Below are 16,660 nucleotides of genomic sequence, written 5' to 3' on the forward strand. Positions count from 1 at the left end.
TATTGGCTGCCCATAAGAAGCAGTCTTCTCCTTTACCATCAGTGTGACTAAGGGCGAGGTGAATATCAAATGCTTAAAAAATAGAGATCCAAGTGCCTAGACAACACAGAAGAGAGAGGGAGTAGGGGAAATGAAGGCTTAGTTAGGGAAAACCTCTTGGAGGAGATGTGCCTTCAATAAGGCTTTGAAGGTGGGGACAGGTGCAGTTTGTCATATATGGAGGGGAAGGTGGGATGTGGGCAAGGAGCCAGTGGTGAAATATATGAAATTAAGGTACAGTGAGTAGGTTGGCATTAGAGGATTGAAATGAGCAGGCCTGGCTGTAGGAGAAAACCTGTGAGGCACGGTAGGAGGGGGTGAGCTGATTGAGTGTTTTAAATCAGATGTTAAGGATTTCTGTTTAGAGGTGGATGGGCAACAACTCAAGGTTTTTGAGGATTGGAAAGGTGTGGACTGAATTTTTCTTTAAAAACCTGAGCACCAGCATAAAGTAAGGATAAGAGTGCAGAGAGGCAGGAGGCAGGGAGGTTAGCGAGGAGGCTGATGCAGTAGTTGAGGCGGGATATGGTTAGTGCTTAGATCCACAGAGTAGCACTTTGGATAGAGAACAAAAGGCAGATTTTAGCATTGTCCTGATGGTAGAACTGATAAGATTTGGTGACACAAGAGAAGCAGCGGAAAGAGCCCAGGCTTGGGAGTCAGAGGTCATGGGTTCTAATCCCGATTCCACTTGTCAGCTGTGTGACTCTGGGCAAGTCACTTCACTTCTCTGTGCCTCAGTTACCTCATCTGTAAAATGGGGATGAAGCCTGTGAGCCCCACGTGGGACAACCTGATCACCTTGTCTCCCCCCAGTGCTTAGAACAGTCCTTTACACATAGAAAGCACTTAGCAAATACCATTATTATTATTGTTATTATTATTATTATCATATGTGGATTGAATGAGAGAGATGAGTTGAGGATAATGACAAGGCTCCAAGCCTGTGAGACAGAGAGGGTAGTGGTGTTGTCAATAGTGATGGGAAGGACCGGATATGTCTGGGAAGATGAGGAGTTCTGTTTTGGACATGTTAAGTTCAAGGTGTTTGTGAGACATACGAAGAGCTGTCCTGAAGGCAGGAGAAGATGCAAGATTGCAGAGAAGGCGAGAGGTTCATTTGGGAATTATCCATTTCTAAGTGGATGGAACTGTTGGGAGTGACTGGGTTCTCCAAGGGAATGCTTGTAGTTGGAGTATAGAAGAGAACCCAGAACTGAGCTCTGAGGGGCTTGCACAGTTAGAGGATGGGAGACAGAGGAGGACCTTGTGAAAGAAACAGAGAAGGAGCAGCCAGAAAAATAAATAGGAAGAAAACCAGGAGAATATAGTTAAGATAATTAATAAGGTGCTGTACTTTCACTGGGATATTATATAGCACACCAGAAACAGGCTAACAAGACATGGATGTGGCAGGAGTTTGTGAACTTGGATTACTGCTTCAATTCCTGGCTATTTAGGTAGCCTCTTTGTGGCTAATAATGGGAGAAGGAGGAAGGGCAAGGCTATAATATGTCCTGTCTCTATTCTTCTGTGATTGATTTTGAGAGTATGCATTCTGTGCATTCATAGAGGAGAGCTGAGACTGCAAGCTATCAGCCTGTTCTTAATAATAGCTTACTCAGTATAGTCTCTATTTGCTGTATCCACCAATAAAATGACTGCTGAGAGCTCAATTTCTATATATACTTACAGTATTCTCAAGAAGTACAAATAACCCTATTTGCAGTTCCTTTCCTGTTCTCTGTCTAATAAATTCACTTTCATCTAATGAAATGCACTAATCAATAAAAGTCATTTTTTCCAATATGGTGACTTGGAAAATGAACACTGCAATTGACAAGTGCACTGGGGATAAAAGAACACTCACGAACAGGGAAGCAGCGTGGCGCAGTGGAAAGAGCACGGGCTTTGGAGTCAGGGCTCATGAGTTCGAATCCCGGCTCTGCCACTTGTCAGCTGTGTGACTGTGGGCAAGTCACTTAACTTCTCTGTGCCTCAGTTCCCTCATCTGTAAAATGGGGACTAAGACTGTGAGCCCCACGTGGGACAACTTGATTCCCCTGTGTCTACCCCAGCGCTTAGAACAGTGCTCTGCACATAGTAAGCGCTTAACAAATACCAACATTATTATTATCTGCTGCCTACATGGTCAGAAAAAATCTGAAAACTCCAGTAAGCATCAGGGAAAAGGGAAAATTAAAGAACTTATAGAAACTTAAAGAAATTAAATTACTATGCTTCTGTCACTAAGGTGTTATTCTGCAAATTTATAGGTGTGCTATGATCATTTGGCTGAAGTAAGAATCTGTTTCCTTCTGAAGATTCTTAAGAAATTGATAGGCTTTTACCTTCAGCTTGTTGCTCTAAAATGATGTATATGAGCATATCAGCAATCACAAGTGAAATATGGATGTTCATTAAAAAGAAAACTAAGTGTTCAAAGCACAAATGACCTCTTTACAGGTAATATTAGATATGTTCCTGAGAAGGCTGTGGAATTTCCTTCCCTGGCAATCTTTAAGAAAGCTATATTCATCTTTTGGGATGACAATCATGCCTGGAGGAAGAGTGATAGACTATGAAATCTGGAGATTTTCTAGGATTCTCTTTATTTGTCTTTCTTACATTCATCAGTTCACCTTCCACACTAAATGGAAAGTTCCTTGAGGGCAAGGATCACGTGTTTTATTTCTTCTGCATGTTCTCTAAGTGCCCCCCCACTCAGCAGACAGTCCATAAATATTGTAATCAATCTCCCAGTGGTATTCATTGAACCCTAACTGTGCGCAGAGCACTGTACTAAGCACTTGGGAGAAGTGGGCAGGGAACATCTATACCAACTCTGTTATATTATGCTCTGCACACAGGAAGTGCTCAATAAATACCATTCATTGATTGATTCCAATTCAATAGAGTTGATAGGATCCCTTATCTCAAGGAGTTTACAACCTGTTCTGGGGATGGTGATAGTGGGGGTACTTAGGGATGATGATGATGATGGTATTTGTTAAGCACTTACTATACGGCAAGCACTGTTCTAAGCACTGGTGGAGATACAAGGTAATCAGTTTGTCCCTCGTGGGGCTTCCAGTCTTAATCCCCATTTTACAGATGAGGTAGTCGAGGCACAGAGAAGTTAAGTGACTTGCCCAAAGTCACACAGCTGAGAAGTCACAGAGCTGGGATTCGAACCCACGACATCTAACTCCCAAGTCCTAGTTCTTTCCACTAAGCTACGTGGCTTCTCACTAAGTGGGTAGTGGGGGATATTTTCAGCTACCGAACAGCCAGCAAGCCACATACAACTAACATTTCCATATCATTTTCAAATAACAATCGGGCAATTGTGGAACAATTTGCACTGCTGTTGGTCAGATCAAATTTCCTATCCTTACCTACTAAAACACAGCTTAAGTAACATTTCTCATTTTCCTACTTGGCACTCGTAGGTGTAGAACATGTCTTTTGAGTCTCCTGTACTTTTTCAAGTGCCTAATCCAGTGCATTGCACCCAATAGGTGCTTATCAACGTTATATAACTACCACCCCCTCCTCCACCTCTGTCCTTCCATCAGCCAAAAGCCCAAGGGATGGGACCAGACTGGGGTGGGGTGGGAATTTGGCAGATAACATCACTGGACAAGAAGACCACCACCACCTCTGTAAATACAGAGATAGGAGAAAATTTACAGTGCCAAGTGCTTAGTACAGTGCTCTGCACATAGTAAGAGCTCAATAAATACTATTGAATGAATGAATGAACTTCCAAGGAGGTTGGTCTTAGTTGAGAATCTCATTACCTGTTCTACAACCTATTTGGAAAGTAGATGTCAAAAGGAGGATCATCTCTCCAAACCTCTTCCACAACTTTATGATAATAGCTAATTGGGTGAGGATTTGCTCTGTTTGCATGACAAAGGGGAGGAATTGCCAAGGGGGGCAAAGGGGAAGGTCAATACTCTAATTAGTTATGTTGATTTCCATAGAGTTCCAATCTTGGTTTCAGAGTTGACCCTTCATAGTTAAGAGAACACGGGGCAAATAAACTATTTAAACAATAGAATCAGAGATTAGACATAATGAAAGTTTCCCTGGAAACAGACTGCAATATCTAAACCTTCTAAAACATCAGAGGTGACACAATTAGGAATGTCAAAAAATAGACAGCATCCAAATTAGTTGTCAATGGTTCAGAAAGTTTATTCTACTTCAACACCATTTTTTAATAAATGAATGAATATCCATTAAGGAACTGTACATCTGCCACTTTGTGTTCAAGCTTTTTGATATGAAATTAAGAAACCCAAAACAATCCTGGATCTAGGTAATTTCACTCCCAAATCTAGAAATGCAATAGTTAAAGCTGTCCCAGAAAGGCTAAATTGCTTCTATTCTGTGATTGACAGAGTAAAGACATTTAGTGTGGAGGCTAACTAGAAATCCCAAATCCTAATCAATTAATCAATGGTATTTACTGTGTGCATAACAATGTATTGAGCACTTGGAAATTTACAGTATAACAGAGTTTGTAGACATGATCACTGCCCATAAGGAATTTACAGACTACAGTTGAGACAGACATTAAAATAGATTTTGGATATGGGAAATAGTAGAATTTTAAGACTATGTATGTAAGTATTGTGGGGCTAGAGTATCAGTGCTTAACGTGTACACAGCCAATGGCACAGTCAACACAGAGGGGTGAGAGGAAAGGGGAAATAAAAAGCTTAGTCTGGTGAGGCCTCTTGGAGGAAATGTGATTTTAATAGGGCTTTGAAGGTGGGGAGAGTGGTGGAAACTCAGATATGAAGTTGGAGGAAGTTTCAGGCTAGAGGAAGAACAAGGGCAAAGGCAATGTATGGTAAGTGGGTTTTGTTGTATTACAGTATGCTTGAATTTGCATGCTGATGAGCTGATTTTTAAATAGTTTACAATCATTCTGTAGTACTTATTGAAGGCCTAAATTATGTGCGGAGTAAAATAAAAGTGAAAGGCATGGTCTCTACTCTGTGACATTGAAAAAAAAATATTTTCACTGACCAGTGCAAGACCATTGAAAAATGCCACAGTTTTTAGATTTGCTTGCCAACCCAATCAATGCCGAGGCAATCAATCAATCATTTTTGTTGAGCATTTATGGTGTGCATAGCACTGTACTAAGCATTTGGGAGACTCTATAGAGCTGGTAGGCATATTCTCTGCCCACAGTGAACTTACAGTCTTTAGCCAGACATAAATGTAAATGAATTAAATTATGGATAAATTTTGGATAAATATGAATAAAGGTTGCAAATCCTAGTGCAAAAATGAGCAGAAAGGAGTGGGAGAGGGGGAAATGAGGACTTAGTCAAGGAAGGCCTCTTGGAGGAGATGTGTTTTTAATAAGGTTTTGAAGATGGGAGAGTGGTCATCTGTCAGATGTGAAGGAGGAGAGAGTGCCAAGCCAGAGGCACAATGTGGGCAAAAGGTTGGCAGTGAGATAGATGAGATCAAGATACAGTGAATAAGTTGGCACTGGGGGAGGCAGGGTGACCATTGGACTTTCATTTTCCCTCTAAACAAATAACAGGCCTTAACTTTCCAAGAAGCATATAAGAAAATAAAGATTTCTACTGAGAGCCCCATGGTAAATGACACTTTGGTAGGTGCTGAAAGGGATTCAGAAGAGGCAATTTACTTATCATAACTGAGCATCTTATTTCTGAGAGGCAGGAATTTAATTATTCTAATATCACTAATGTCAATGTTGACTTGGGCCCAATATCAGTAGTTGCAGTAGTCAAGTAAAACATCCTCTTTATCAGGCAATAAAAAGGTGGAAAAACTGGGAAAAATGGTTCTGAGTTTTGAGAAACCTGTTTCTAACACCCTAGGATTGCATAATCTGCTTTGTTTTATAAGTTTTATTCATGGAATTTTTCTGAGGCTCCTTAACACACAGATTTCATGTGCAGCTTTTGCAACATGTAACTGAAGTAATACAGAACCAGTCAGAAAGAAACAGTGAAATCTGCCTTCAGGAAAACCATCCCCAAAATGCTAAGCAAATTAACAAACAATTTTATGTGTGAAATTCTTTTGCCGATGAGCGTAAACCAGAAAGCGCACTGTCTTTAATTAGGTCAGAGCTTCCCATTAAAATGATAGATCTGGCTTTCCACCTAGAGTCCAATCTTTAATGCTTTTCCTACCTAGCCAAGACAAAGAACAGGAAACAGTGAACTCAGTAAGTCTTTGATAAGGTAAAGCATTACCTTGCACCATTCTCCATTTTTCCCCATGCTTTTTCACTCAGCTTTTCCTATGATCTGGTTATGAACTTTTCACTTTGTCTCATGTTACTGGACAAATAATCATCTGAATTAGCAAAATGGAGATTAATTTTACATTTTAAAATGTTACATTTTATTCATCTACATTCTGGATGGTAAATCTGGAAGTGTGGGATTCCATGGAACAAATATGTGAAAATATTTAATGCATGCACTCCCACAAACTTAAACCCTAACCTTGGTATTATCCATAATTCCTCCCTCTCTTTCAACTCCCACATTGTCAGGTGTATTTCCTCCACATCATTTCCTGGATCTGCCCTTTCCTGTCCATCCAGCCACCAGCTGGTTCAGGTACTTGTCTTATCCCTGCTTAATTACTGCAACTTCCTCCAAAGTTGGATCCATGACTCCTGTCTCTTCCCTTTTACAGTCCATACTTCACTCTGTTGCCTGGGTTATTTTTCTAAAGCATCATTCCACACATGTCTCTTCACTCGTCAAAACACTCCAGTGGTTATCCATTCCTCTTGCATCAGGCATAAATCTCTATCCATTCCCTTTAAGGTAGTCCATCAGATCTCTTCCTCTTCCACTCTCTTCTACTAGACTCTAGCTCCCATTCTTTGGATCTCTCAAGCTAAACTACATCCTGTGCATCATTGTCCTCTGTCTTCCACCTTCAACTCCTCGTTCATGCTCTTCCTCTTGCATAGATCTCCCTCCTCCTTCAAATCCTCTAGAAATCAACTTTTCCTCTCTTTGAAATCCCAACTCCTCCAAGAGGTCTTCCTCAATACATCTTTCTGCTCCTTATCCTTCCAGTTATTAACTCAGCATTTTAGTGCCACATCCTCACTCATTCACTCATAATCACCTCTAGCACTTCTGTACATAGGGAGTTACACCTCTATTATTTAAGAACTTACCCATTCTTATTCATTTTTCCATTCTCTTTGTCCTCCTATCTGTAAAATTATCTTGTGTCAGTCTCTCCCACTAGATTGTAAGGTCCTTGAAGACAGGGAGTGTTTCTAACTCTATTAATGCTATTGTACTCTCCATACAGTAGGTAGTCAATAAATCCAAAGGGAAGTATTCTTTCCACTAACCATGGGCCTGGATGTCAGAGGACCTAGGTTCATTCATTCAATTCATTCAATTGTATTTACAATTGTGCTAAGTGCTTGGGAGAGTGCCATACAACAATAAACCTATTCCCTGCTCACAACCAGTTTACAATCTAGAGGGGCTTCTAATGCTGGCTCCACCACTTCTCTGCTATATGGCCTTGAGCAAGTCACTTAACTTCTCTGTGTCTTTGTTCCTTCATCTGCAAAATGAGGATTCAATATCTGTGTTCCCTCCTACTTAGACTGGAAGTTCCTTGTGGGACCTGTTTATCTTGCAACTACACCATTGCTTGGAACATATTAAGTGCTTAATAAATAAAACAGTTATTGATTGATTGATTATAAGTTCCTTGATGGCAGGGAATGAGAGTCTTGCTTCTCACAAGTGCTTACTACCACAGTTAATATAGGATCAATCAATTTGAGTGGTTACTGTGATTGATTGATTATGTGCTTTGCCTAAGATTTAATAGACTGAGGAAGGGCATGGCGATTAATGGTAATTTGAATATACTTGGTAGTTTTGCTTTACAGAGCTTGAATATTTTCACAAATGTCAGTTCAATAATTGTCACAACATCCTAAAATAATCAAAGGGGAAAAGAATGGAATCAGATAAAAGGATTGAGGGAAAGAATAGGAAGTGATTTAGCCAAGAGGGACAAACTTATTGACACAGTTCTCCATCCACTACATCAATGCTGCAAATTCCTGGGATCTTAGTTAACTAACCTAAAGTCGTGCTAGATCTCCTACTCAATTCTGCTCCTCTGGCTGGGAAGCAGTGCATTCCTTGTGGATTAGAATCAATCAGTCAAGGGTACTTATTGAGCAGTTACTATGTGCAGAGCACTTGGGAGAGAACATCAGAGTTAGAAGACATGTTTCCTGCCCACAGTCTAGAGGAAGAGGCAGAGATAAAAATAAATTACAGATTTGTACACCTGAGTGAGGGGTAAATATAAAATGCTTAAAGGATACAGATCCAAGTGCATAAGGCAGGGCGGGAGGGAGAGGGAGTAGGGAAGATGAGTGGAAGGTCCTTCAGAGGAGATGTGATTTTAATAAAGCTTTGAAGTTAGGGAGTGTGGTGGTCTGACAGATATGAAGGGGGACGGAGTTCCAGGTCACAGGGAGGATGTGAACAAGAGGCCAACGTCCAAAAAGATGAGATCACAGTATACTGAATAGGTTGGTGTTACAGGAGCAAAACACATGGGCTGGGTTGAAGAAGGAAATGAGTGAGATAAGGTAGGAGGGGGAGAGCTGATTGAGTGCTTTATGGTTGATAAGGAGTATCTGTTTGATGAGAAGGTGGGTGGGCAACCACTGGAGATTTCATGGGGAAACATGAACTAAATGATTTTTAAGAAAAATGATTCTGGAAGTAAAGTGAAGTATGGAGTATGAAGTATAGAGTATGAAGTGAATTCTTGAACTTGGATTTGTACCCTTTATTCACCCCACTCTCAGCCCCACAGCCCTATGTGCATATCTGTAATTTATTTTAATATCTGTCTCCTTCTCTAGACTTTAAACTCTATGTGGGCAGGGATCCAGCATCTACCAATTCTACTATATTGTACTCTCCCAAGTGCATAGTACAATGCTCTGCACACAGAAAGCATGCAATAAATACAACTGATTGACTGCAGTAAGGACAGACTGGGGCAGGGAGAGGGAGGTCAGCAAGGAGCTTAATGAAGTAGTCAAGGTGGGATTAAGGGCTAGGATCAGTGTAGTAACAGTTTGGATGGAGAGGAAAGGATGGAGTTTAGTGATATTGTGAAGTAGAACTGGCAGGATTTGGTGACATATTGAATATATGGGTTGAATCAAAGAGATGAGGTGAGGGTAGTGCCAAAGTTATGGGCTTGTGAGATAGGGAAGATAGTGATGTTGTTGAAAGTGATTGGAAAGAAAGGGGAAGGACAGGGTTTTGGTGGAAAGATGTGGAGTTGTGTTTTGGGCCTGTAAAAGAGGTGTCAGCAGGACACCAAGTAGAAATGCTCTGTAGGCAGGAGGAAATATGAGACTGTAGAAAAGGAGAAAGGTAGAATCATCCACATAGAGGTAGCAAATGAGTTCTCCTCTGTCCCTCTCATGCTTTCTCTCCAGGCAGAGACATGAAGAAACAGATGGCACTCATGGACAGGGATCATATCTTCAATTTTTGTTATTCTTTTCCAATAAAACGTGTGCGCACACACACACACCTCAAAAGTTCCACTGATTGATTGATTTAGGAAACCATAGGAGCCAACTAAAGGTCTGCTCTCCCTTTCCTGTCTTCCTAGCCTCCTGGGCAAATACTCACCTGGAAGCCAATATTAGAGTGCCCAGAAATACAGAGAATATGGAAGTACAGACCTGCTGAATGCAGTTAATTAGTGGTGGATAGGGGAAAGCAGAGTGATTCTCTCACTCTCTGTATAAGTGCACTGGCAGTACCAGAATACACTGCTGTGAGCAACCTCTCCCCTTTCTTCGAGCTGTCACGGGACCAGCTGTACCTTGGTTAGAGTTTGTAAAAATGGAGAGTCTCTAGATTTTCGTGAATACATTCCTCTCCTTTTGTAAATAGGTGAGAGTTAACGGAAATAGTAACAGTTCACTTTTCCTTTACTTGTGCCTCTGTCTCTAAGAATATCTTCATTAAAAATAAAGCCTGCAGTTGAATGAGATTGCTGCCTCAAGCTCTGAAACCCATAGCAGGGATATATCTGAGAGTACAAGGTGTAGCCTCAAATGAGCAGGCACGTCCCTGTTAATGGGGAAAGATCTTCCAGGGCAAAGACAGCTGTGGAGTTGGTATAGTCCCCTTTGCCACTTCAGAACGTTTGCCTTGGAACTTGTTGGGTGGCAGCCCTAATTCTATAAATTATTGGAAAGGATTGCTGGTTGCCTTGGAACAGTGCTTGCCCCATAACATTATTATGATTATTCCAGAGCAAATAGTTTGATCATTCCCTTGCCTGTCTATTCCATAAACTGGATAACTGAGCATTTGTCTCTCACTTTTCAGCACTTTCTATGAGTTACAACCCTCTTTAAACGAGTCAAAATGAGATGAGTCACGGAGAAAAAAAAAAAAGACCAGGGTAAAGGAGAATGAATTACCTGTACAGATCTTTTTAAAGTTGGGATTTTCCAAGGGGTGTCCAGGAAGGCGGCACTGGAACCGATGCTGCCAGAACTCGGGAAACCATGGATTTCGGGTGTTGGTATCCAGCCTCAGCTTCAGGAAGTAGTCATCAAAAGACATGACCTCTGGAGACTGCAGCTTGATGGTGATACCACCATTGGCCTCCATCTCATAACCTTCAATGACTTCATCTCTGTCTGCCCAGCCATCGCTGAAAAGGAGAACGGAGAGTAGTTCTCAGTTACAGAAGGCCAACGGGTGGCAACGGTAAATTTTATCTCTAAACAAAATTCAGCCTGGCCCAAATAGCCCAAGTCATTTTCAAACCAGAACTAAGTTTTTCCTGAAAACAGCCCAGAATGACAGGTTAATAGGCAGAGGTGAAATGAACTCTATTAAAAGGACTCATTGGGCAACAGGTAGACTGATAATCACCCTTGACAAGGGAAGGAAAGAATTTCCTTTAAACTGGATAGTGGATGTTCCAGTGAGCTAAAGAGGCTCCTGGGTGGGAACAGAAAATGTGGTTTGCCCATTTGACTATCTGTAAATGCCCAACCCAGGAGAAAATCAAACTCTGAGCTCTAAGATTACAAGTCTGTGATCCCAGCAAGCCCAACTATTGAAGCTAAGAGAATAATTCCAAGGAAACTAAGCTGAGACGTGTCGTGGTGGGGGAGAAAATTGAATCAACTCGGAAAAGGCCACATGCTGCTTTTGCTCCTGGGAATCTGGAAAAGGCCTGCCTTTCTTACAAATGAATGCTTCCTCTTTGCTTTTTTCAGTGCTGATCCAAAATGTCAGTGTTAAGGTAAATCTCCACCCATGAGATGATTTTGTTACAAAAATGAAAAATAGACACAGTATCCTTTCTGGGCAAAGCAAGGTCATTTTAATTAGGTCATTGAGGTTTAGCCAAGTTATTTTTTTCTCTTTTTTTTCCTAGGGCTCACTCTCAGATCAACTGTAATGTGGAGTTCTCCAGGCCCTGAGAAATCAATATGACCACTCAGCTTCTATTCAAGGGCCTATGTGAACCAGGTTTAACTTAATTTTGGTTGATTTGACTGTACCCCAGGAGGAATATATTATTGCAGCAGCTCCACAGGAGCCGCACTAGTTGAGAAGACCAGACCACTTCTCTAGTCTTTGCTAGCACTGTCACTTATTCTGTTGGCTTCAAACAGCCTAAAGGAATTACAGAAAAGCATGTGATTGATCCCTGCAGAAGCTGCCTTTTTACCGAGAGCACTGGGGTTAAATGTGGTCTCCAATCATCTAAAGAAATTGATAATCATCTAAATTAATAGTGCAGTTCAACTACAGAGCATCACTCATTCCTATCCTCCTTGATGGACTCTTGTAGGCTGCAGCTATTGGTTTGATTTAACATGTAAGTAGAAGTCACAGTAGTGAACAGTCCTTGCATAATAACTTGCGGGTAGCAGCATGGCCTAGTGGGAAAGAGCATGGGCCTGGGAGTCAAAGGACCTGGGTTCTAATCCAGGCTCTGCCACTTGTTTGCTGTGTGAACTTTGGCAAGTCACTTCACTTCTCTGTGCCTCAGTTACCTCATCTGCAAGAAGCGGATTAAGACTGTGAGCCCCACACGGGTGGGACATGGACATGTCCATCCTCATTTCTTTCCCAGCTCATAATACAGTGCCTGGAAAATAGTAAGCACTTAACAAATACCATTAAAAACACTTCATTACATCAAAAAGGAAAAAGGCAAATGGAAAGGGGAACCAGTGGTTTAAACCCTTAGTACATGTTAAATTTGACAAAACATCCAAGACAAAATAACTTGTTAAATAAGCAGTTGTTTCCTGGCTTGATTTTAGGAACTGAGATAAATCAAAGTAGAATATGTGATATTAATAATTCCTGAAAGAAATTATCTACATTGGGGGTAAAAATAAATGAATGAAGGATGCTACAGTGCTTAGATGGAGCTAATTCTTTGACTGTTTTAAATACTATTTTTTAAATATTCGATCACATTATTGAACGCTTACTGTGTGCAGAGCACTGTAGTCAGTCAGAACATGCATTTTGACAATGTATTTTGGATAGAATATCGTCATGGAATTTAGAGAAGACTCTTTCAAGCATAGTGCATCTATCTGGATAGAAAGCAATGTGATAATGGAAGAAATGACTACATGCATGAATATAGCAAGGCAAATAGTACTCAGTAAGTAGAAATATCATTTTTTGAGCTCCCAGTGGGTTCCTTGGACTGAATGGAGAAGGATATCAGGACTAACCTCTCTCAGGACACTGTATTTATTAACATGCTTTTCTACTCCCCTTGCTTCTGATTTTTGAATTGTAAGTGGTTCAGTGGTCTTTCCCTGTTCTATATTTTATTCTCTTCTCTAAATATATATTCTTCCTCTCACCGCCTCTCATAAACTATGAACATCTTGAGGACAGGACTCTGATATCTAAATTTGCTTATTTTATATTCATCTAAGCAGTACTGTGCATTCAAATTCCACTGTGATTACTATTAATGCAAAATGCAACTCACTGAATAGTAAGTACAAAAACTTCAATGCATGGGTTAAACAATGACAATCTCAACAGCCTGGTCTTTTGCATATCTCATTAAAATTTGATCTTTTAGGAACTGTAATGAAAATCCTTATTCAAATATTTCTCTTCAAGGCAAAGACAGCAAAGCAGTCAAGCATATTTGCAAAATTCTCTACTGATGGTCAATTCTATATCTTAGAGTGGGTGTGACTGAAAAGACCTTAGCACAATTGACACTTCATTTCACCTTGTGAGCATGTAAAAATTATGTCCCCTCTAGCCATCTGATCTTCCACTCAAGGAGAGCAACTTACTCAACACTGCCACATGCCCTGTTGGCCTACCTGCCGCAGTGATCTCCTAACAATCTGCAACTGCTAACACATTGTTCTGGGCATTCATCCCTATGTCTTTAAATCATTTGTGTTGTTCTCCCTACTTGCATGTACCCTCCTCCAGCTGCTTGAGATGCTTTCATCCATTCTCCTCATACATCCCACCCTGGAAAGCAGGATGAGCATTGTCTCAATGCTGGGGAGCTGGCTTCATTTCAGGCCTTGTGTGGGTGGTTCTGCCTTTTTTTGTTGTTATGGAACATGGTTCTTGGGCGATGCTAAACCAATTGCTCAAGAAGTTGATGTGCCATGTATGGTTGGCCCAAGACTACTATGCTCTGTGGTGACTTTCTCAAGAACGTGGTGTTTATCAGCTGCTCCATCCCTCTTGCTGAGGGTTAATGCTGCAGGGGAATAGATACTTCCATGTCAGTGCTCATAGTTGCCAGTGGGTGGTAGCACGATCACTGTCTCCAGTGACTTCTGCAGAACCATCTGTTGGAGAAATATGAGTTCAAGTTTTAATCTGTGGTATGAAATGCAGCAGTATGTTGTTTAGGAACAGAATGAACCTTTGATTCTTTTTATTCTTCAGTTAAGGACAGCAAAATATGGCTTGCATTCCATAACACAAGAACCCTTCTCTCCTTCTGCCGCTGTACCTTGCTCCTTCCCACAAACGTCTTCAGCTTGAAGTGTCTTTTCCAGCCTCCAGCTCACTTTTCACTTTTTCCATGACTGAAAACTCCAGCTCAAAACTCCATCTCTTAATGAAGCTTTTCCTTCTCTCACTCCAGCCATTCCTGACCCACTTAAACTTCCTCTGTGACCTTCCCCTATACAATCTTCAATCAATCAGTGATATTTTTTGAACTTTTACCATATGCAGAGCACACTCAATTAAATGCTTGGGAGTGTGCAACTACCTACAGCTACATAGAGAAGCAGCATGGCATAGTGGAAAGAGCATTGGCTTGGGGGTTAGAGGGCATGGATTCTAATCCTGGCTCCGCCACTTGTCTGCTGTGTGATCTTGTGCAAGCCACTTAACTTCCCTGCGGCTCAGTTACTTAATCTGTAAAATGGGGATTAAGACTGTGAGCCCTATGGAGACAACCTGATTACCTTGTATCTACCCCAGGATTTAGGACACTGCTTGGCATATAGTAAGCATTTAACAAATACTATTATTAGTATTACAAGTGTCTCATTGAGGAGACACTGCCCTTATAGACCTAAATTTGAAATGAACCCTGTTCTTCAGGAACTTCCACTCTAATAGAGGAGATGAGAAAGCTGAAGAAGAAATAGTGTCTCATGTATCAGCTCTCACTAAGTGCTTAGTAGAGTGTATTTTCCCCAGGTGGTGCTTTACTACTTCTACAAAAGTGATTATAATGAGAGTAATTTGTGTTTGATGTGCCACTCAAACTCTCTCATCTCTGTCAGTCGTGTTCCTGCTGGGTCACACTGTGCAACAAGTAAATAAGTGGGCAAGGATGCAAAACACTGTGAAGTGAAGAGATTTCTCACACACAGGACCCATTTACCCAACCCAAGTGATTGTAGCTCGTTAATGCTGGCAAGGTGCTGTAGCATCATAACCCAGCAGGTGACTGCCTTGGTTGCCTTTGTGCTCACTGCTGTCCAAGATATTCAATCCAGCTCTTTCTCAGAATTCCACAAAGGCCTGACCACCTTGTGGAACGTCCGAGATAGGATGGTGAAGCAGGTACTGCCCTACTGGTAGAGCTATGGCCAGAACCCAGGTTTCCTAACTCCCAGAGCCAATAGCAGGGCTGAGAATGCAGAACAAACATAACATACGCACTTAATAACATAAAATAACATAACAATAATGTAACATAAGCACTGAATATAACAAGGTAGCATATACAACAAATAGTATATTAGCAACATGGCATAAATAACAAGCACTTAGTACTGTTCTCTGCACACAGTAAGCACTCAGTAAATACGATTGACAAATAACATATTCACACAGAAATAAAAAGTGGAGAGTTAAGAAGTGGAGAAAAGTAGTGAGAGGGGCTACAAATTGGACCTGTAGCATCACTATAGTGATTTCATTCATTGGGAAGTATGGTGCCCTTTTCCTGGCAGTTGTAGGTCCTGGACAAGGGCATATGTGGGTTAGTGGGATTCCAAACAGCAAAGGTAAGCTCACTGTGGGCAGGAAAGTGTCTATTTATTGTTGCATTGTATTCTCCTAATCACTTTGTACAGTGCTCTGCACACAGTAAGCACTCGATAAATACCATTGATTGAATGAATGAATGAACAGGCTGGGAATGTGGCCAAAGCTCCCCTCCTCTTTTTGCTTTTCCCAGTCAGCCTCCATGGCACACCTGCCCTCACAGTAGGCTGCCATGGTTCCAGGGAGTGGGCAGGGGGGGAACAAGCCCCACCTATCCACAGGATCCAAGGGATTATAATATCACTATTACTACTACTAATAATAATATACTAATGAGAATGGCATTTATTAAGTTATTACTATGTGCCAAGCACTCTACTAAAGCATTAAGGTGCTAAAAGCAATGCCATTTGTTCAGGCGCATAGTTGGTTTAGCACCTGGGATCACAGTCTGAAAGGGAGGCGAGCAGGTATTTCATCCCCATTTTACAGATGAGGAAATTGAGGCACAGGTAAATTAAGTGATTTGTCCAAGGCCACCTAGCAGGCAAGTGGCAGAGCTGGAATTAGAACCCAGGCCTCCTGACTCCAAGTCCTGTGTGCCTTCCCCTCAGCGACAATGCTTCTAGTCTTGGTAATGTTAAGATGTTTCTTGTCTACCTTAGAGAAGGACCTGTCAAAAAAGTCATTACGACTCATCTTCTGGATTTTTTTTTGGCTCAAGTGTGCTCCTGTCTCTCTTCTTCCTCTCTCTGGGCTTCTTTCATAGTAATATAAAATACAGAAAAAACTTCTTCCATGGTAGTACATGCCCTTTTTTTGGTCAGTGAACCATGGCCACATTCTTCTTTTGCCCCTCTTATGCCAGGCCTTCATTTGTCACCCTTATATTCTACCACATGTTTAGGAGATACCAAGTTTATGTTACTAGCCTCTAACTGGTTAAGTTTCACTCAAAGTCACGAAAAAAAGCCATAGTTTCATAGATCCTAAGTAGGGGGGGTACGTTCAGGCAACAGTACTAGTGTTTCTTA

The 16,660-nt window shown here is 41.2% G+C and overlaps 1 protein-coding gene across 3 annotated transcripts in view; it reads right to left on the reverse strand.

Annotated features, from left to right (window-relative positions):
• Window positions 1-16,660, reverse strand: part of GRM1 (glutamate metabotropic receptor 1) — a 317,395-nt gene that overhangs the window by 71,339 nt on the left and 229,396 nt on the right. For all 3 annotated transcript variants that reach the window (XM_029057819.2, XM_029057822.1, XM_029057821.1), the window contains exon 3: window positions 10,568-10,803. In XM_029057819.2, coding sequence (XP_028913652.1) covers window positions 10,568-10,803 — 236 coding nt within the window. The remainder of the gene's footprint in view (window positions 1-10,567; window positions 10,804-16,660) is intronic.

The sequence above is a fragment of the Ornithorhynchus anatinus genome, chromosome 2 (genome assembly GCF_004115215.2).
Source record: "Ornithorhynchus anatinus isolate Pmale09 chromosome 2, mOrnAna1.pri.v4, whole genome shotgun sequence".
NCBI classification, from domain to species: domain Eukaryota; kingdom Metazoa; phylum Chordata; class Mammalia; order Monotremata; family Ornithorhynchidae; genus Ornithorhynchus; species Ornithorhynchus anatinus.